We start from the raw sequence: 22,004 nt of genomic DNA on the forward strand, positions 1-22,004 counted from the left end.
CCGATTTCCTCTCTTCTCAACTCCTGGGTAGCTTAGCCTGAGCTTGCCCAAAGTCTTCCTGCAAGTTTTAAGCTTCAATCTTTCCTCTTAGTGTCTCCGGACCGAGTTTGGAACCAGGAAGACCTGTGTTCAAATCTGATCTCAGATACTGGCAGAGTGACTCTGGGCAAGTCCTTGAACCCTGTTGGCCTCAGTTTCCTCATCTTTACATGAACTGGAGAAAGAAATAGGAAACCACTCTAGTGTCTTTGCCAAGAAAACCCCAAATGGGGTCATGAAGAGTGAGTGGGACATGACTGAACCCCAATAACATGGCACCTACCTCACTGGGCTACTGTTTCAAGACGAGACAATCCATGAAGCGTTATCCCCATGTTAGCTATTATCATGATTTGGGGCTTAGTTCTACCTGAGTTGGGGGCCCAGAGCTAAGTAGAACTCTGCACTTTTTACTCTGCTTTTCAAAATACAATGAAGTCAGGGGGCAGAGGGTCCCAGCCTCCCATAACAAGGCCTTCTGGCTGAGGAAGGTGGGCACAGAGCCAGGGCCATGCTTTACCTAAAGATAATGGGAGTTCACAGGATTTCAGGCGGGAAGCCATCCTGGATGTGAGTGGGTCCAGCCTCATTCATTTTGCAGATGAGACTAGTGCTTGCCGGAGGAAGACCCTGTGCCCAATGTCCCCTAATGATCTCTTCCAGTCCTCTTTGTTTGGAGAACACAAAGCCAGGGAGATTGATGACTTGCCCAAGGCCATGGAGCTGTTAATTGGCAGAGCTGGGTTTGGAGCCCAGGGCTTCTGAAGGCCAGTCTTCCACTCTTTCCAATTTGATTTCTTAAAAAACAATAAAGTAAATTCTGGTGGGGTGGGATTATCATGAAGAATAGTTTTATTTAAAGGGCTCCTGCTTCCCCTTCTACCCATCCTGGCCTGGCTGGCTGCCCCAGCCTTGCACTTGCCTCTCTGTCCACTCCATTTTTCCTTCCATTCTGCCCAGAGAGAAGCTGGTCTTTCTTGCTCTCTCTGGGATTTCTGCCCGCTCTCTGCTCCTGTTTAGCCCCTCTAGGGCTCAGCAAGTCATTTCTGCCTCTTCTTCTGCATAAGCAGGGCTGCCTCCTTTCCCCTCCAGCGTTCCTTATTCCGGTGAAACATCTTCAGCTCCTTCCTGGGCTAGGCGCAAGGACCCCGGGTACATGGAAAGTCTGTCCCTTTGGGTACAGGTTTTAGAAGAGAAGCCAGAGGAGAATGGCGGAGGTCAGGCCTCTGCAGCAGCCTCCCTTGTCCTCTGGACTCTGGAATGGCTGGACGGGGGAGGGAGGGAGCCCCATGGGAGGTTTCCTCTGTGGGTAGATCTGCTTCATTTCCTTGGAGCGGGAGCTGGTTCTCTGCTCTTGTCCAGAGGTCCTTTTCTGGAGATCCTGCTCGGGGTACTCAGGCCACTGCTCGTGCCCATCCCGAAATGTTCTTGTGTCAAAATCCATCTTCTGTCTCCTTTGCTCCATCCAGTCGGCGACGAGGTTCTCCAAAAGGAAATCCCACTCTAAGTCTGGATGCGATTCTCACTCGAGTCGTGGTGGAGATCTCCAAGGATGACGGAGGTGGGCTTCATGGGACGATGGCGGACCGTGAGCCCAGAAGGGCACTTGGGTCACGGGATGGCAGATCTGGTGTCCGGAGGGGCCTCGGCGGTTATCTCGTGCTTTTTACAGATGAGGAAACTGAGGCCCAGGAGGTAGAATGTGTTGCCCAAGGGGATATGTGGCAGAGACAGGATTTGGACCCAGGCTTTCTGTTGTCATTCATGAATTTATTCATTTAACAAGCGTATGTTAAATGCTACCATATCCCAGGCACTGCATTTGGTCCTTGGGGTGCAAAGTCAAGAACAGAATCATCTGTGCCTCTGTGCACACACACACACACACACACACACACACACACACACACACAGCTCTTCAGGGGCACATGATTATGTAGGCACGTGTACGTGATCCACCCTGGAGGCAGAGATGGGCAAAACCAGAATTTGAACCCAGGCCCCCTGAGCCCAATCTGGGGTTGCTTCTTCTCATTTGCCCTGCTTCTTCATAAATACCCCACGTAGTCACAGTAGTACAGAGAAGACTCCCAAAGGCTCCTTTCATTGGTGGAAGATCACTGGAGCAGGTGCTGGTGAATGAACCTGGACTTGGTTTCATTTAATCCCACAAACGTCTATGCAGCACCTACTGTGTGCCGGGTGTTGTGGTGGACCAGAACGGAGCCGCCCCAGCCTTCGGGGAGCTGACGTTGTCCTGGACTCTGGTTCACTCTAATTGTTTACAGATGGAAAAAGCAGTAATTCTCATTTTAGTAAGTTAAAGGAGATTTTATTTGTTTTTAATTGAATTGTTTTCAGTGAACAAGGATTTATTTTCTCTCCCTCCTGCCTGCTCCCTGGCCCTCCCTCTCCCATTAGAATAAAGGAAAACAAAACCTTGCTAACAAACAATAAACAACTGGCACACTGCCCGCCCGCACACAGTAGGTGCTTAATGGGTGTTTATTGACTTGGGGAATAGGTTTAGTCAAGCAAACCCAAGCCAGAGTTGTTGGCCATCTTCTAAAAACATGTTTGCTTCATCGGGCCTTGTGAGAGCTTGGAGGACCCAAGACGCTCCGCCTACGCCAACGCTGCCGCCGAAGTCTCCTGGGCTGACTTCTCTGTATCAATTCTGAGGCCAAAACCAGGAGGAGCCGAGGGGCAGGAAGGCAGATTGCTGGCGAATTCGACCCAACAATTACAACTGTCCAGGCCAGGACACAGATTTACATCTAGGGAGCACCTTAGAGGCCGTCTGGCTCGACCCGCCTTTGACGGAGGAAGACATCAAGACTTAGAAAGGTTCCGTGACTCGCCCGATGATACCATCACACGGTGACGGAGGCAGAAGTCGGACCCAATTTCTCCAGCTTCCTTGAGCTTCCCACAATTCCCTACCTCGAGGAGTGGTGAGCGCCCCATGATGGAAGGAGGGAAGGTTTTCTGCCCTGGTTGGGACGACCTCTCACGTCTCTCCATCTTTCTATGCCTCATCTCCAAAAGAGGAGGGAAGAGCAGAACTCGGGGGGGGTCTCCACGTTCCTTTCCGACTCTAAATCTAGAATTCCACGACCCGCTGCCACTTTGTCTCTCTCAAAAGCCTAAATGAAACGAGCGACCTCGGCGTCCTTGCGCCGAATCGGGGGCGCAGTTGGCGTCGACGGCACCCCGTCTTTTATTTTCCAGAAAGCTGCAGCTCCAAGAGGAGCCGAGCTCTCAAGTGAACGGTGTTTATTTTATTCATTTTGTATTTTTAAATGTTAGCTTCTGTTCCTCCCAAGTCGTTGGGTGGGCAGAGAGGGAGGGTGTACTGGAAGGGTATTTTTAGTGTGACATTAAAAAATGTATCACAGACATCAACACAGGAAGCGGCGGCCTCTCTTAGGTGAGTCAGTGTATAAATATCCAAGCGGAGTTTTTGCAAAGTGGTCACGGTCCTTCCTCCTGGCCGTGCTGTCCAGCTCGGGGATGGCCAGGCCCTCTCGGGGCCCGAGGAAACGAGAGCCGCACAAGCGCCGGGTTAGAAACTCCTCGAGGGCAGAGCCTGCTTCTGCTTTTGGCTTTGGCACAATACTTGGCATGGAGGAAACGCTCCATAAATACTTGTTGGTGGTCTGAGGATCTGCAGAAGAGCCGCTGTTGAATTCCAGAGAAAGAGGGAAGACGTCAAAATTGGGACAGCCAGGCAGAACCTGGATATGGAAGGTTGCTATAGTGACTGGCGAAGTCCATGTTCTCCCTCCATTGTTACAGATAATGAACTAGTGTTTATAGGATGCTTTTTTTTTTTTTTCAAACTCATACTTTCTGTCTTAGAATCAGTATTGTGTATTGGTTCAAGGGCTAGGCAATGGGGGTTAAGTGACTTGACCAGGGTCACCCAGCTAGAAAGTGTGAGGTCAGATTTGAACCCAGGATCCCCCTCTCATCTCTAGGACTATGACTCTGTCCACTGAGCCTCTATGTAAGGATGCTGAGGTTGCTTGTTTCATTTAGACTTTTTAGAAAGACAAAACAGAACCGAATCCTGGAATTCTAGATGTAGAGCAGAGGTGCTCAGACTTTTTGGCCTCCCGTCCGCTCCCCAGAAAAAATATGGCTTAGCGCCCCCTGGAAATGATGAAACTATTAATTGAACTCAGAATAGAACGTAATACAAAAAAAGGGCGGCCATCACTGCCACACGCATTGCTGCAGCACCACCAGGGGGCGATGGCGCCCACTTTGGGAATCACTGATTTAGAGTCAGAAGGGAACTTAGAGACCCCCGAGTTCTGCGCTTCCCTCCTCTTTTGGAGATGAGACATAGAAAGCCTTCCTCTGGCCCCTGCTCCTATCCGTCGCCCAGAGCCTGGAGCCGGTCCGGAGTCTGGCCAGCGCCACGGCCAGCTCCGCTCTGTGCCTGCTTCACGAGCTCCTAACTTAGGGGTTGCTTCCAGACGACACGGCAGACCCCAAGCTCTCGGCTCTCCGGGCCCAGGCAGAGCTTCTCGGGCGGAAGGGCCCGTCCTTCAGGGCAGTCTTCCCAGGGACGCCTCCGCGTTTCAGGCTTCCCTCAAGGCAGAGAAAGCAGCCTGATCGCCTTTGGAAGAGGACCAGAAGGAGGAGGGTCCGGCTCCCTGGCAGGAGCTGGGAGGGGCTCGGGGGTCCCTCCCTCCAAAGAGGCCGGAGAGGCCAGTGGTCAGACAGAGAGCCACAAGCCACACGTGGATGTGGGGATGAGGAAACGCCGCCTGGTGTCCGGCGCAGAGACGGGGGTTAGCGGGCTCCTGCGAGCGCCACATGCTCGCCATCGGTGCCCTCGGACGCTCTGCATTCATTTCTCAGAGTCTGGGGGAGGAGGGCTGGGGAGGGCCAAGGCTCGGGCCCCGCAGAATCTTGAGGGTCAGGAGATGAGGCTGGCGCAGGACAGGTTCGAGCCCCAGAGAGGGGGGACAGAAGAAAACTAAGGCAAGAAGGAGTTGGAGGGAGGAAGGGGAGAGCCGAGAGCCGGGTGGGGGGGCGCTTTGTGGGGGTCTCGGGGTTTTGCCAAGGCTCTGCCACCGGGGATTCCGAGGCCGTGAGGCGGGCGCTCGGGCCTCACGAGCCGGCCTTCGCCTTAGAAGGCCGGAGCAGGACTGAGCCGCTGGCCCCACCTGTGGCCGAGCTCCTTGAGGACAGAGACGGGCAGGACCCTCCTGTAGCCAGACGGGGCCTCGCAGGCTCCCGACACAGATTCTCTGTGTGGATCTCGCTGGCCGGCGTCCAGCAATAACACAGCTGTCGAAGCAGCCCAGTGACCGGGCCGTGGCGGCAGCCCTCTGAAGGAATGTCGGTCAGCAAGCTCCAGGGTGACATTTGCCCGCTGGCAGAGGCCCCCAGAGGCAAGTCGAGTTGGGGCTGGGGAGGGGTGCCGGGCGAAGCGGGGCGCCGCCGACAACCAGAGCCTTGTTTCTTTGGAGCGCCTCGGGGCCCCTTCTGGGGCTCTCAGCCCTGAGGAGGGGCTCGTCCATCTGTTTGGGGCCGTGGCCCCTGGTGATGTGGGGAGTTTCAGCAGGAACCCCCAGCGTCCCCCCCAAACTAGAGCCTCATTTAGCTGCAGAGAGAGGAGGGGAGCTCGCTGTGGTGGAGGATCACGGATCTGGGGTGAAGGACCTCGAGAGAGCGCCGAGCCTCCCCTCCTCACGTTGCACATGAGGACACCAAGACGTGGAGAGAGAGAGAGAGACAGAGAGAGACAGAGAGAGAGAGAGAGACAGACAGAGAGAGACAGAGAGAGAGAGACAGAGACAGACAGAGACAGAGAGAGAGAGACAGAGAAGACGTTCCTGTCCTGCAAAATGGCGGCAGCAGCAGCAACAATAACAGCCCTGACTGGCCTGTGAGGTCGGATGAAATGCTCACAAAGTGCTCTGACCAAACCCTGCACACAGTAAGCGCTGTATGAAGGCTGGCTGTTATCGCTGCTGCTACCACCACCACCACTACTACTACCACCACTACTACTACTACTATTCCATCACGTGGAGAACTCTAGCATGGGAGAATCCCTTCAGCTCCGCCAGTTTTCTATTACTGACACTTGGGAATGGCTTGGAGCACAGGGACGAGGGGCCAGGATCTGGTTCATGGCCGAGGGCAGACTCGAACTCAGGACTTTCCCAGAACAAAGCCGGTGTTCTGTCTGTGCCACACTGGCCGGGGAAGGACCCCTGGGTTTGGAGCCAGAACGCCTGGGTCTCCACCTCCTGATAGCCGTGGTCCTGGGGAAGTCACTGCCTTCTTTGGGACAGGCTGGGCTCCCTCCTCTGGAAAACAGAGACCCTGCCCAACGGGCCCTTTTTCTTACACAACCAGTTTTCTGCTGGATTTGCTCCTGGCGCCCAGCGCACAGTAGGCGCTTCATAAATGGACCAGTTCATTGACTGACTGAGTGAAGCTCCTCAGCCTCTCTGTAGCCTCTGATCCCCGTCCCAAGGGCTAGAGAGGGGACGGCAGAACCAGATGTCTTTGGGCAGAGGAGGGGGAGGAGGAGGAGGAGGGAGAACTGCTGATGAAGCAGCTAGTTTTAGGGGCTCCTAGAAAGTCCCGACCCCACGAAGACGGCCTTTCTCCCCATCAACAGCCCCAGGGGCAGCTCAGGCAGGGCTCTGGGAAGCCACTTCTCATCAGGGAGCCGACGAGCGCCTCATCCCGCAGGAGCAAAGCCACCGAGCTTCGCCTGCCTGCTCAATGGCGACTCCAAAGAGGGCTGGAGACAGGGAGGGACGTCCACACCGGAGCCCTCTGGCATCGAGGCCACGTGAGAGAAGCTGGGGGAGGCTCGTCTCTGCCCCTCCTTCTGGGTTACCCAACAAGACCTCGGGGAGCCCTGGCCCCCCTTCAGCAGCGTGGCCCCGGGGTGGTTCTTGGGAGACGCCGTGGGCTGGGACGGAGAGAGGCCGCCGCAGCTGGCCCCAGAGGTCCAGATCCTGGACCAGGAGGGATGGATGGCCAGATGGAAGGAAAGCCAGATAGGGCAGGCTGCCTTAGTGAGCGTGAGATGTGGCACCCCAAAAAGTTAATGAGCCTCATTAAGACAGCAGCAGCTTCCAGGAAGAGGGAGGGAGATACGGCCGCCCGCCGCCCTCTCCAGGGTTACTCTCAGTTCGGAGAACCTTCTTTCTTTTAGTTATTTCCTATTTATCCGATATATAGTTTACTTTGTATATATTGGCTTGCAGGTTGTCTCCTCCTTAGATCATAAGCTCCCTGAGAGCAAAAATTGCCATTTCCCTCCCTTTGCATTTGTAGCTTAGTGCCTGGCACTTAGTAGGCTCTTCATAAATGTTTATTGGGGGTGGGGTCAGGTGGGATTCAGAGCCAGACCTAGAGATGGGAAGTCTGAGTTCAAATATGATCTCAGACACTTCCTAACTGTGTGACCCTGGGCAAGTCACTTAACCCTATCGCCTGGCCCTCACCCCTCTTCTGCCCTGGAATCAATGCATAGTATTGATTCTAAGAGGAGAGGTGAGTGTTTTAGGAAGTAGATAAAAAAGAAATGTTCATTGACCAATTGATCAATGGTGAACGAAGGACATTGACAGGCAGAAATGTGTCCAGAGGAGGGCTACAAGGCTAGTGAAAGGTCTTGAGTCCAGACCATAGAAAGAACAAATGGAAGTGTCAGGGATGCTAGTCCAGCCTGAAATGCACTAGCTGTGTGATCTTTGGCCTCTTCCCAGGCCTCAGTTTACCCATATCTAAAAGGACAGAATGGTACCAGGTGCTCTCAGAGTTCCTACTGCTTCTAATTTCCTTGATGCTGGTTAGAAAAAATAAAGAGCGTTGATCGATAGAACATACGAGGCATGGACTACATCCAGAAGTCCGTGAACGTGTCTCATGCCCTTTCAGCACCACAGAAATGTTGGCCACGATGCCAGCGTTCTATAAATCCCAAGGCTGTAGCCTCTGGACCTGGGGACTCCTTGTAGGTTTTTGGTAGCCTGACCATCCGGAACCTGGTCCGAGCGAGGGTCTAAGAAGATCTCAGACCACTGGAACTTGCCAAAGGCTGCAAGCAGTAGATTTCCCTGACCACTGGGGAAGGAAGGTCCGTGCCGTCCCAAGCCTGTGGAGGGGCTCTCCTGGCTAAGCTGGTCTAGGGCTCGTTTTTCTGCTCGCTTGCCTAGAGATAATGTCATTCTGGTAGCCAGGAGCTGCTCCTAAGTTTCTTCCCTAGTTTGGAAGGAAGGGCTTAGCTTAGCTGGACTCCCTCGTTAGAGTTTCGTGTCTTCCCCTCAGTTTGGGAGGAGGACCTGGCACTCCGATGGGCTTCTTCTCATGCCAGAAGAGCGAGAAGGGACCAAAGAATGATCTCCATGACTAAGGCCAAGGAAATGGAGTCACGGTCACTCCTCCCTCCCTGCCTCCCGGGCCTGTTCCTGCAGAAGCTCAGAGCAGAGTTCTGCTCGTGTAAAACGAGCCGCCCCCAGAACCGGACGGAAATAGTGAGCCAAAACCACAGCCACCTCTCTGCCCAGCATCCGCGATGAATTTTCCATCCTAGGAATGTGGGGAGCTGGCTTGGATCTAGGAGGCAGCCTGGGAAGCAGGGGCCTGACCCACCTCCAGCTGGCTGTCATCAGAGAAAGCCGGCCAGTTCCACAGGTTCTCCTTCTGGCCACCTCCGAGGCGTGCTGTGACCACAAGGGAGGCTGGAGAAGGGCTTGCAAGGCACAACCTCCCGCGGGGTCCAGGCGGGTCTGGCGTGCCTGCCCACCTCCCCATCTATTCCCAGCGGATGCGTGGCCTCCTTCATCTCTCCGTGGGAAGCCTTGCCCACACAGGATCCTGGGAGTCACGAAAAGGGTGGTTTATTATAGTCGTGGTTCGGTAATTAAAGCTGAGATGCCTGGTGGAGTCGCTTAGCAAGCAGGCTGTGGAAAAGCGAATGAGTCAAAGGGAGGCCTGCTTTGCTTTCCTACCACATGCCGAGTTTTGATCCTTGTGCTCCAAGCTTGGGGTGTGGGGGGTAGTGAGAGAAGCCAGGAGGCCAAGCTAGGAGGGAGCCCCAAAAGCTGAGCAGAGCATGGGGGAGGGCGACCCCCGAGGGTGGTCGAGGGATCCAGAGCCACAGAGAAGCCTAGAGATGGAAGGGATCTTGGGGGGCCGACACACGGCCCAACCCTAGTCTGCTGAGGAAGACTCAGACCTTCTCTAACATGGTGGCTCAAGGCCCAAAGGAGAAGGGAGCAGCAGACAGAGGCAGGAACTTTGAATTCGGGTCTTCCGGCTTCTAAGGCCAGGACTCCATTCATCCCACCATAGTTGCCAGACAAATATTCAGAAAAAGGGAAGGCTCTGTGATTGCCTTTTAAGAACTCCCAACGTGGAAATTCTCTCCACTTCCCCTCTGATTTCTGACTTAGTAGTTCAGTCACAAGATCATAGATGGTGCCAGAAGACTTGGAGACCATCCAGTCTGATCTCATTTTACACGTCAAGGAAACTGAGGCTCAGGGATGTGAAGGGACTTGACCAGGCTCCCTAGAGGGCAGGTGGTAAGTGCTAGAGAGAAGAACGAGCCCGAGTCTTCTAGATTCCAAGTCCGATACCCCTTTGGGACTAATCTTTCGATGAGCGGAGTTTGGGAAAAGGGGAGACGGAGCAGGGAGTCCTCTGGCGGTGTCAGAGGCAGGATTTGAACCGGCACATCATGGGCAGGCCAGCCAGAGCTTAGCTTGTACAGGATTCCTTGGTGCCAAGAGCCTGTCCCGAGCATCAGAGGATAACAGACGAGTCCACCTGGCCAAGCCCCTCCTTTTACACCCCCAGAAAGCATGGCGGAGGGAGGTTAGGGGGCCTCTTCTCAGGTCTCACATCCAGCCTGGGCTCCTTGGTCTGCCCTTTGGGCCCAAATGGCCCAACCTCAATCCATCTCCATATGTCAGCTTTCCAGACACTTGTAGAGGGCTCTCAGGCGTCCATTCATTTGAGCACCTATTTTTCCCATATTGCGCATTGCCAGTTCATTCAGCGGACTCTCAAATGACGGGAACTTCAGGGTGCTGAGGGAGATGCTGGAAGAGCTGAGAGTAGATCCTGCCCCAAATCCTTCCTGCCCGTGGAATCCTCCCTCAGCCCCACTGAGAGGGGGTAATAAGAGCGCCTCCTCCTGGGGTGTTGGGAGGATAAAGGAGAGCCTAGCCGTGGAGCGCCGTGTGAGTGCAGTCTGTGCGCCATCTTGGTCGCCACGCCGGACATTTTTGAAGGGCCCGTCTGGGGAAAGAGCTCAGTCATTCCTCGAGGCTTTGGTGTGCCCACGTGCCATCGGTGGTCAGTGAAAAGCTGCTCCTCCCTCCGTCAGTCAGCGAGCGTAGACGAAGAGGCTCCGGGTGGTGACCCAGCAAAGACCGGGGGTCCTTGGACCAGGCCATTCTGGGAAACGTGGGATGAGGAGCATCTTGGAGAGCCGACGGGGAGCTCTTCTGTGTGTACCCAGCCAGCACTGCCTTCCTGGTCCCCCCGAGGACCTGCTCAGGATCTCCCCCTGCCCCTTCCCCAGGACCCCCCTTGGGGGCACTCTGGTCCCTTTGCAGTGTCTGCTCTGCTGGGGATCCTCCCCCGAGCACAGCAGAAGCTCCTCGAGGGCATGAATTCCTTTATTTGTTTGTCTCTTTGATCCCCGAATTTTGCATCATGCCTGTTACACAGTAGGTGCTTAATAAGTGCTGGTTGCTGGCCTGATGGAGTTGAGGCTGCTTTGTCTCTCTCTGACTTGGGCTTGTCCTGAGTTTCTTCCGTGTGCTATCCCTGACCGCTTGGCTTATTCTGTGGGGCTGCGTGGGCCCTCCCTGTTCCTGCTTTGTCATCCCGGCCTCCGGCCTCCCTTTCTCTTAGCCCCTGCTCAGGCCCCAGTGGCCAGCCCAGCTACGAAGGCTGGACTTTCTGCCCCCTGGTGGTGGGGTGGAACCACTCCTTAGCCACCTTGGGCATGGATGGATCCCGGCTTTGGGACATTCCTGAGTTCTGGGGGGTCTGGAAGCCTAGATTGCAGCCCCAGCCCAGCCTCTGACTCAGTTTCCCATCCGGTGTTCTCCACCTACTGACCTCTAGAGGGCCACGATGGGATCGTCCAGCGTTCAGGGCTCGGACAGAGCACAAGCAGCACCTCCCAAGGCCTCGTTTTTGTTGTTTTCCCAATTGGTTTGGCGTTCCTCGGGGATATCATGTCGTCTCGGGATGGCGTGGCCTGATGGCCTCCCTCAACAGTTCTGGGCCAGCGTCCATCTCTGTGATCCAGAAGCTTAGCCCGCCGGCTGGGATGGGCTGAGCCGGCGTTTCCTGCTCTGTGACTGCAGGCAAGTCTTTCGCCCTCTGCCCTGCGGCCCCCATTTCTGAAATGGGCCCAGCGGGACTCCTTTTGTGGAGACTGAACCCAAAAAGGTACTTGGAATGCCTTTCGGTCAACAACAGCAACAGCAACAGCAGCAGCAACAGCAGTAACAACAGCAACAGCAGCAACAACAACAACAGCAGCAACAGCAGCAGCAACAACACAACAACAACAACAGCAACAACAACAGCAACAACAGCAACAACAACAACAGCAACAACAACAACAGCAACAACAACAACAGCAACAACAACAGCAACAACAACAGCAACAACAGCAACAACAACAACAGCAACAACAACAACAGCAACAGCAGCAGCAGCAGCAGCAACAACACAACAACAGCAACAGCAGCAACAACAGCAACAACAACAACAGCAACAACAACAACAACAACAGTAACAACAACAGCAGCAGCAGCAGCAACAACACAACAATAGTGTTTATAAAATACTGTATGTTATAGATGAACACACCAAATATGGTGACATGTAATATATGATATAATAGGTTAGATATTCATGTATAGACTATTATATCTGATGGATCGCACTTTAGGATCTTCGAAGCACATTATTTTCGCCTTTGAGTCTCACCTCCATTCTGGGAAGTGGGGGCTCTTGTAATCCCCATTTTATAGATGAGGAAATTGAGGCAGAGATTCAGTGACTTGCCCAGGGTCTCACAGCTAGTACGTGAGGGAGATCAAACTTGAACTTTCTCATTCTAGGGCTCTATCCATGGCACCATTTAGCGGCCTCTTATTCCCATTTTATGAACGAGAAAACTAAGGAGAAAAGTTAAATAATTTCCCCAGTCATAGAGCTAATAAGAGATAGAGGGCAGAATTTGAACTCATCTCTTCTGAGTCCAAATTCAGCCTTCTATTCCCGGTACGACTAGCTGCCCAAAATAGGAGTTTTCTGTCCCAGGGGTATTAACTTAGATTGAGATAAGGATTAGGGTTAGGGGCTGGCCTCTGACTTCCCTCATTTGGGGAAGCTCCTCAGGGCCTCGGGGATCTCTTCTTCCACTAAGAGCCTGCTGGGGTTGCCTGGAGCGCTGAGAAGTACTGAGGTCACACAGAAGTCATGGGGCCCAGGCAGGACTTGAACTCGAGTCTTCCTGGTTCCCTCCATTCTTTTACGCTGCCTCTAAATGAGTGCCGTCGAGGGTCTAATAAAGGCTGCGGACAGCTCGATTCCGTTCCGTCCAGCTCCTCCAGCAGGCACCGTGCGAGGCGCTCAGGCCGAAGACTCTGCCTCCGCGGGAGGCCCGCATCCTCCTCCTCCTCCTCCTGGGCAGGCAGGCGGCAGCTTGTGAAGGCCGGAGGGGAGAGAGGGAGGCCACAGGGGGCAGAGCCCGGCCTGGGAGCTCCCTGAGGTGGGCCCCCTCCGGTGGCTCTTCACCTCCTGCCCCCTGCTGGGCGCTGAAGCCACGGGGAAGGGGGAGCCGGCGAGGCTGGGCCGGGATCGGGGTGTGCGAGGTGAGCGAGAGGAAGAGGGACAGGAAGAAGGAAGCCCTAATTCCTGCCTCCGGCCCTCGGGGAGCTTCCCTTTGGCCAGGATGACGCCGGCACTCCTGCCGGACCCTGAGAAGATGGCGGCTCCGTTCCATCAGCCGAGGCCGGGGAGGGGGGGGAGGGAGGGGGTGGATGGGCGTCCTTCGTCCTGGCCCACAGGTTCTCCCTGAGGATCCGGCCAGACTGTAGGTGCTGAAGAGCCCAACCATGAACAGCCCAGACACCAACACAGCACGGAAACCCCCTGAATCCGTGTGAAGGGAAAGGACGACGGCGCTCCGGTGACGCCTGAGCAGGGGGAGGTTTCGGCCGCCTGGGGCCAAGGCGGGAGGTCCGAGGCACAGAGATGGCCAGTTAGGAGGGACCCCTCAGTCCAGCTAGTCTGTACTACAGAGATGAGACGGCTGAGACCCATCCCAGTGAAATGACTTGTCTAAGATCACCACGGTTTGGTTCGGAGCCGCAGAAGTGGGATTTGAACGCAGGTCCTTTGCCTGCGGTGCTATTTGTGTGTCGCTGAATGGTGACTTCCAGGTCCTGGGAAGGGTTTATTTTGCAGGAAGCCTGTGACCCTCGTTACAGGGTCCGTTTTCCGGATTCCCCAGGTTCTTCCCTGGATGTGTCTGGAGGGCCCAGACCCAGGCTTTGTCTCTGCCCCCTGCTCAGGGCCCCTGGGCGGGAGGCATCAGAAACAGGGGCTCCGCCATATCGGAAGGCCCTGCTATGGGAGAGCGTGGCCGGGGAAGGCCGGCCCTCCACGGGCTGCCCCCTGGGGGTTCAGGCCCAGCACCCAAGGGGGAACCATTCGAGTCAGCACCATCGGCCCCCCCAGACCCCCCNCCCAGCACCCAAGGGGGAACCATTCGAGTCAGCACCATCGGCCCCCCCAGACCCCCCTTCCTTTTGGATAGATAAGCCCAGATAGCCTCCCGCCTTTGAACCTGGCCAGCAGGATAGAAAAGCGCCCGAATGGGCAGGCTGGGACCCTCCGAACTGGACATTTCCAGGCATTCGGTAACGAGGGCCCCTTCGGGACTTCTCTCTTCCGCCCCGTCCTTCAGACAGGCCAGCGAGCAGTCGTGCGGGGCCCAGCCTGCCCCAGAGGTCCTGGGGATGGCCTCCCCGAGCCTTCCCCTTAGGGCACGGCGCGGCGGCCCAGCACCGCAGATGCTTCCAGAAGGTCCACCAGCCGCTCAGCAGGCAGATGGAGGAAACGTGCCACGCTAAGGACAAATTCGGTTCCTGCCCTCCAGGAGCTCCTATTCTAATGGCAAAGCTGGTGTGGACACGACGGAGCCAGACAGGAAGTGTACAGAGCAGGGAGACTGGCCAGAATGGGGAAGAGAATCCAAAATGGCAGCATGCATTCTGCCAGCTGCTCTGGGGAAAGTTGAGGCGCCTCCTCCTGTGGGCCAGAAGGGAATCCCCTTTACGTGGGCCGTGGATTTGATTTGGGAGGAGCAGGAGCCAGACTTCACCGTATGGAAGGGCTGTACATCCCCCCACCGACATGGGGCTCGAGAGTTTGCAGAGTGATTCCCGCTGAACCGTGTCCTGTGTTCTCCCCAGCCTGGGCTCCAGCTTCTCAGCTCCCCGCGTGACTCCGTGAGACAAAGCAGGTGCTGATCTCACTGGAAGAGGGAGACTCCCTGCACCCAGAGAATCCTGCGCTGCCCCCCTCCCCCCAGTGAATGCTCTCCTTGATGTGAGGGATGCAAAGACGATCCCATGCAGCCAGTATTCCTAAATATCTGTTATGCGTGACGTCCTGAGCGGGCCAAGCAGAATTAATCAACCGGCCCTGCTTTTAGAGGGCTTCCAGGCAAGGGGGAAGAAATACAGTCATTATTTGACATCTATTGCCCATTTTCTGCCTTCTCTGATTTGAGCCTCACAACAAGCTTGGGAGATAAGTATTGTTTATCCCCATTTTACAGATGGGAAACTGAGGCTGAGAGCAGCTAAATGTCTCTCACTCTCTTCTGTCTCTCAGTGTGTCTGTCTCTCCGTATCTCTTCTCTCTCCCGTTTCTTCTCTTTCTCTCCTTTCTCTGTCTCTGTCCTTCTTCTTCCTCTTTCCCTCTCTCAACGACATCAGAGCAAGGGAAAGGATCAAGGCTGGCGGCTGATCTAACTGGAAGGTTTGGACCTTTTGTGGCCCTTGCTGTAAGACCCCATTTCCTGTTCCTTTCTTTGATTCCCTGCTGGATGCTGTGATATTGGAAATTTGGGGGTCCTTGAACTAATTTTGAGGTCCCTTTTAGATCTCTTTCAAACTACATTTCCCACGATTCAACTGGTTTCCTGGCTTACGTGGTGAAGTAAACCAATGCAAACAGAAGGTTAAATAGGGAGATTGGGATTGGGACTTTCTCTATGTGCAGTCAGATTCTTTATCTGCTTTGGTGACTTCTTCAACATTTATCTATTTATTTATTTATCTATTTGTTTGTTTGTTTATTTATTTACTTATTTATTCATTCATTCATTTATTTATTTATTCATTCATTCATTCATTCATTCATTTATTTATTTTTAAGCCCTTACAGTGTATTGGTTCTCAGGGCCAGGCAATGGGGCTTAAGTGACTCACCCAGTGTCACACAGCTAGGAAGTGTCTGAGGCCAAATTAGAACCCAGGACCTCCCATCTCCAGGCATGCTTTGGTGACTTTTTGTAACTCAGTTGCTTGGCACAGTACCTGGGCACATACATGGTAGACACTTCATAATGTTGAATGAATTGAATTAAATGATTTAAACCCATTTTCCTTGCAGGAGACAATGCAGAAGTTTCCCTTGATGTCTCCTTGGCTTATCGCGATGATGTGTTGGCCGAATGGACAGAAATGACCCACGAGAGAGTCCCCCGGAAACTCAAATGCACCTTCACGTCCCCCAAGGTAGGGCAGAATTTCTTTCTCAATCCCAGATTTAGGGAGGAATTTTCTTCTTTGGGACACAGGAGTGACCTATAGAGGTTGTTTGGTGGAGCAGGACTTGGTTTCAATCAGTCACTCAGTCAGGAGCATTCATGAAATACCTCTTAGGCTCCCGACTCTGTGCTATATTTGGGAGGAAGACCCGAGTTCAAATCTTAACCCAGATACTTAATCAGAAAGCATTTATGAAACTACAAAGAAGAGACAGAAACAATCTCTGTCCTCAGAAGTGCATGGAGTCAGGCAACAAGAAGGCTGTGGAAAAGGCTGAATTCCACAAACATTTTCAAGAAAAGCATCTGACTTGGTGCTCTTGGCTCTCTTGTGACCTTCATGGTATTTTTCTTAAATCAAAGAATAAGTAATGAATGGGGTGGAGGAGTTCCACCAACCTAAGCCAAAAGAAGTCTGGCTCCTCCCAGCACCCCAAAGAGGCCAAGATGGCGACTGCTTTGGAGCCCTTCTGGGTCAACTGGCTTTTGTAGCTTCTGCTTTGACTATCTCTGGTGTCATAGTTGTGTATTTGGCAGCCAACATTGCCCAGATTCCTTGTGAACCCGAGGCCTTAGGGTGGGGCTTTGTTGGTTTTGTCCTTTCTTGGACTGAACCTGGCATTCTATGATTGGAGGGCATTCCCAACACGGAAGGTCCATCTACCAATACAAACTGGAATCTTCTCTGTTCCAGAAAGCTCCGTGGGGACACTGGAAAGCCAAGGGTCTTGCCTAGGTCACATGCCAACGTCCATGCCAGTTAGGACTGGACCTCAGGGTTGACTCTGAAGCCAACTCTCTCCATTTGCTCCACTACAGAGATAAGACCATTCTAGAAGAAGAAAAAAACAAAATGGTGCCCACCCTTGTGGAATTTATATCCCATGTGGGGGGAGGAAGTGAACAGAGCATGGACAAAGTCCACAGAATCATAGAAACATCATTTCAGAACTGGAAGGAACCTTCGGAGTCACTGAGTCCAGCCCTTTCACTTTAGAGATGAGCAAAATGAGAAACAGAGGTTAAGTGACTTGCCCAGGATCACACTGTCAGTAAATATCTGAAAGGAGTTTGGACGCAATATACCATGTTGCCTCCCCCTTGATTTAGGGAAAAGAAAGTAGGGTTTTCTGTTGGTGGGTGGCCAAGAGAGCTTCACGAGTCATCAGCTTGAGGTTCAGGAGCTGGAAGGGACCCCGGTGGCCATCCAGTCCCACTCTTGCACTTTATGCAAAGAGAGGCATGGGGACTTGCCCAAGGTCACACAAGTGGCCAGTAGCAAAGCCAACATTCCAAGTGTACTCTGAAGAAAAGAATATAGCGGAGAGGAAGGCGGAGCTTTGGGTGCAGGAGGAAAAGAGCCAGAGCCCACCTTTTCTGGAGCCCCATCTTGGAGCTGTCAAGGAGGGGAGAAAGTTCCTCCCATGATGACAAGGAAAGGGACAGCTAGGTTGGGGTTCTCAGCCTGGAGACAGGCACGGTGGGTCCTAGCAGGCCTCATGGTTAGCCATTTGAGCAATTTAAGCGTAAGGCTGTGTGCTGGTTTGTTTTTTTCATTATAATTTAAAATTACCATAATAGAATAAGAGTCTGGGCTCATGGCTTTTCAGAGATTATTCTCGATTTCCACAGAGTATTCATCCAGGGCTGGAAAGGAGGAGGAGGAGGAGGAGGAGGGAGTTAAGCAAAGGTGCTTAGAACAAGCGCTTCCCGAGACTGCTCCTTAATTATCTGCTCCTTAATTATCTGTGGGGTCTGCGGCTCCCCTCAGCGAAGTCTTCAGTCTCTGAAAGGTGTGAAGAAAATGAATCACTGAATCTGTCCCCCGTGATAGCAATTTAAATTTAGGCCTGGGTGTCAGAGCCGCAATCAGAGCCGACTCCAGCGCTGTGGGCCCCCCTGGAAGGGGCCTGCTAAGGAAAGAAGCTGCGTCCTGCCACCTGCTGTACTTTGTCCTAATTAGCTGCTCCATCAGGAGGCTGGGGGGGGGGGGGCTCCTTTCTGAGCTCGGGAGCGACTCACTTTGGCAGAATCTAGGTTCCGCTTGGAAATCTCCACTGGATGGGCTGAATTTTCTCCTGCGTTTTATTGGCCAAGCGGATGGCCCCAAATCTGCCAGAATTCAGGGCGAAGGAGTCGGGGCTGCACCTGTGATTTCAGTGCTTTGGGGAAGTCCCAGGGGAAGAAGCGCCTTCTCCCAACAACATCACCACTAGGGATCCTCACGCTGGGCCTGTGAACCTTGTAAAAATATATTTTGATAACTGCATTTTAACATCATTGACTTCATTTGCAATGTTGTGCATTTGTCTTGCACATTCCAAAACATTGTTCCGAGAAGAGGTCCAAAGGCTCCAGTAGACATGGAGGAAGGTAAAGAACCTCCAGGATGGTTGCCTAAAGCAGGGCACCCCAACACTCCCAAATGGGAAATATTTAACCAAAGAAGTAGGAATACAATAAAACATGGATGGCTATCCATCTTAAAACTAAGGCGATATGTGGCCCACAGGGATCTCTGAGTAGGTGGGGATCGTGGTCCTCATTTCTATTTGAATTTGGCATTGCTGGACCTGAGTGCTGAAAGGTGTGCTAGAGGCGAGACTTGAACTCAGGGCTTTCTGGTTTTAAGGCTAGTACTTATGCCACTCCTCCATGATGATGATGGATTTGGGCAAATCAGGTCATCATTTACAGAGAAGTGACTGAGTCACTCGCTTCTGTTCTTGACACGGGAGGCTTCGCCCCTCCCTACTGGTGACCACCCTTTCCTTTGGGATTTTCTCTCCTCTCAGAGTTTTCACAGCATTCCTTTCTCTTAGTTCTCCTCCTACTGTCTGACTGCTCCTTCTTGGCCTTCTTTGTTGACTCATCAGCCATTTTATCATCCCTCACTGGGCTTGTTCCCCATGACTTGTGTCCCAATCCCACTTCTCTTTCCGGTGTTCTTTTTCTCAGCGTCATCATCGGCTCTCCTGGATTTAATTATCACCTCTGCTGTTGATCTCCAAACTATCTGTCCGGCCCTTGCCTTTCCCCAGGCCAACACCGCCAACCGCCGTACAAATATCTCAACGTGGAAATCCCAGAGATCTCTCAAAGTCAACATGTCCAAACCAGAACTCATCTTTCCCCCTAAAGCCACCTTCCGACTTCCAGCTATAAGGGTGAAGAAGGGGTTTTATGGGTTCAGTATATTAAAGATGGTCACCAGAGGATTGAACTATTATCAATCCTCAAATAAGAGCAAAGGCACCACTCTTAGGTTCACATCTTTGCTGTTTATTACACGAGCCTCCTCATTCTCCCTCTCCCTCACCTCATTCATCCAGTTTGGGGCCCAATCTTGCTGATTCTTCCCTCACAAAATCTTTCATCTGACTCTTCCTCTCCATTCACTTAGCCACTGCCTTAATTCAGGTCCTCCTCACCTCTTGCTGAGATTATTGCAATGGCCTTCTAACTGGTCTGCCTGCTCCAAGTCTGTGCCTGCTCCAGCCCATCCCAGACAGTGCTGAAAAAGAGATTTTTTTTCTAAGGAAAGATCTGACTGTCCATCGCCTGCTGAGCAAACTCTAATGACTCCCTAGTGCCCTAGATTCTGAACTCTTCCATTTAGCTTTTAAAGCCCTTCGAATTCTGGCCTCCAATCTCTATTCTCATTGTCCACTATCCAGAGGTACTGACCTCTTCCCTGTTCCTCACCCGTGGCACCATTTTCTCTCATGACACCATTTCCTATGTCTCTGTCTTTGCATCCATTGGCTTTTTCACTTGTGTGGAACACAGTTTCTTCTTCTTCCCTCCCTCTTTCGCTCTCTGCATCTCTTAGATAACACATCTACAGAATGAGGGGGTCCTACAAGGTGATTTCTAAAATCCATTCTAGGCCTCTGTCCTCTGTCAGCTGGTCAGTGGACATTCATCAAGTCCCGGCCATGCGCCAGGGCAGCTGGGTAATGCAGTAGATACAGTGCCAGGTCTGGAGTCGGGAAACTCCATCTTCCTGAGGAAATGCCAAATCACTCCAATATAAAGAAAGCCCCTAAAGTCCCTCTCTTCTTTGAAGAGGCGGCTTAAGCATCATTTTCTACGTGAAGCTTTCTTGAACTATTCAGCTGCTAGTGCCCTCCTCCCTGATCACCTAACTCAGCTTAACTCCTGCATACAAGGTAGATAGCTAGGTGGTACAATTGATAGAGGGTCAGGCTTTGAATCATGAAGATCTGAATTCAAATCCTGCCTCAGACAAGTCACATAACCTATATCTGTCTCAGTTTGTTCATTTATAAAATAAGCATAATAAGCATCTGCCACATAAAGTTGTCAATCAGATGAGATGATAGACAGACAGATGATCTTGCAGTTCCTGCCACATAGGAGATACTTAATAAATATTTCTAGAATTGAATATATAAAGAGTTTTGGAAATCTTAGAGTGCTATAGAAGCATCAGGCATTACTGATTTTTATTGATTCTCTATTCTACAAATAGGCTATTTTATACCTACCATTGTGGACTCCCCTGCTTTGATGTAACCTTTGGAGAGAACAGAGATTACTTCATTCTACTGGCCTGACCCAGTAGTTGTAGTGGCTTGGAGAATGCTCATTGATTGATTGACCCTAAGAATAATCATGAGTGATTCCCTGTCAGCTTGGAAAGAGGTCTCCAATGGAATGCTCTGGGGATCTGCCGTTTTGGCCCTGTGCCATTTAACCTCAGCTCGTAGGGTAAGAGTTGGGAGGAACCTTGGTTACCACCTCTTGTCATGACATCATAGACTGTCTGAGAGTAAAGAGAGACTTTTTTTGGCTAAGCACATAGGCCAGTTGGTATACAAAAGGATCCCCAATAGAATATAATCTCAAGGTCTAAAGCCAAGGTCTAAAGAGGGTTGGCCATTTCCCCCAAGGTCCCACGATTTGAACCCATGTCCTCAGACTCTAAACCTCTTGTTTTTTTACTGAATTCTCCCACCTCTCATCTTTAGATGGTATAAGGAATACAGGACTAAAAGTCAAGACAGTGGATTCTAATCTTAACTCTCTTCAAAATTAGCTTTGAGATCTTGGGTGAGTTGCATGGCCCCTCTGGCCCTTAGGTCATTTTCTAGGAAATGAAGGAGTTGGCCCAGAAGGCCGCCAGAGGCTCTTCTCACCTCCAAAATGCTGTGATTCTGCGATACTGTCCTTCATGTCTGCTGTGCCCCAGCCAAAGCAGAATCATTCTCAAAAATTCCCATATGGAAGAATCCTTTGCGATGATCCAGTCTTCCTTCCAGCATTTTGCTCCCGAGGAAACAGAGATTCAGAATGAGAGGGAGACTTGGTCAAGACCACAAAGCCAGGAGTTGGCCCGGCTGGGATTCTGCCACGAGCCCTCCCGGGTAAGAGGCGCATCCCTTTGGTGATGAGGTGAGAGGGCACTGGACCGAAGGCTGTGGCCCAGCTCTGCCACTGATTTCCTGGCTAATTCACTTCTCTCATCTGCAAAACGAGAGGGTCCTACCAGATGATTTCTAAAATCCATTCAAGAAAACCTCCATCCTCTGTCAGGAAGTCAACAGATACTTATTAAGTCCCTACCATGTACCCAGGCAGCCAGGCACTATAGTGGATAGAGTGCTGAGCCTGGAAACAGGAAGACTCATCTTCCCAAGTTCAGATCTGGTCTCAGGCACTTGCTAGTTCTGTGACCCTGGGCAAGTCCCTTAACTCTGTTTGCCTCTATTTCCCCATCTATAAAATGAACTGGAGAAGGATATGGCAAACCTCCAGTATCTTTGCCAAGAAAACCCCAAATAGAGGCACAGAGAGTCCAACACAACTACAGAATGCCTGAACAACCACCACATGTGAGGCTTGGTGCTGAGCAATGGGCGTACAGAGAAAGGACTTCCTGTAAGGAGTGGCGCCTCAACTGATGAGGCTTCAGAAACAAGGCATTCTGGGGCTCTGGGGAGAAAATCCCGGCCTGGAGGCAGCAAATTCTGGGAAATACCAAGTAGACCAGTTTGCCTCAGGAATAGAATGTCTATGATAGAACATGCCTAGAGAGAAAGGTAGGAGGCGGGCTGTAAACAAGTTTTAAAGGACAAGA

At 52.3% G+C, this 22,004-nt stretch overlaps 1 protein-coding gene across 1 annotated transcript in view; it reads left to right on the top strand.

Annotated features, from left to right (window-relative positions):
- The window catches only part of WLS (Wnt ligand secretion mediator), a 114,027-nt gene that overhangs the window by 61,956 nt on the left and 30,067 nt on the right, over positions 1 to 22,004 (top strand). Inside the window, exon 3 of the mRNA XM_044674759.1 lies at positions 15,745 to 15,869. Within this exon, the coding sequence (XP_044530694.1) occupies positions 15,745 to 15,869 (125 nt within the window). The remainder of the gene's footprint in view (positions 1 to 15,744; positions 15,870 to 22,004) is intronic.

Source organism: Gracilinanus agilis, chromosome 4 (genome assembly GCF_016433145.1).
Source record: "Gracilinanus agilis isolate LMUSP501 chromosome 4, AgileGrace, whole genome shotgun sequence".
Taxonomy (NCBI): Eukaryota; Metazoa; Chordata; class Mammalia; order Didelphimorphia; family Didelphidae; genus Gracilinanus; species Gracilinanus agilis.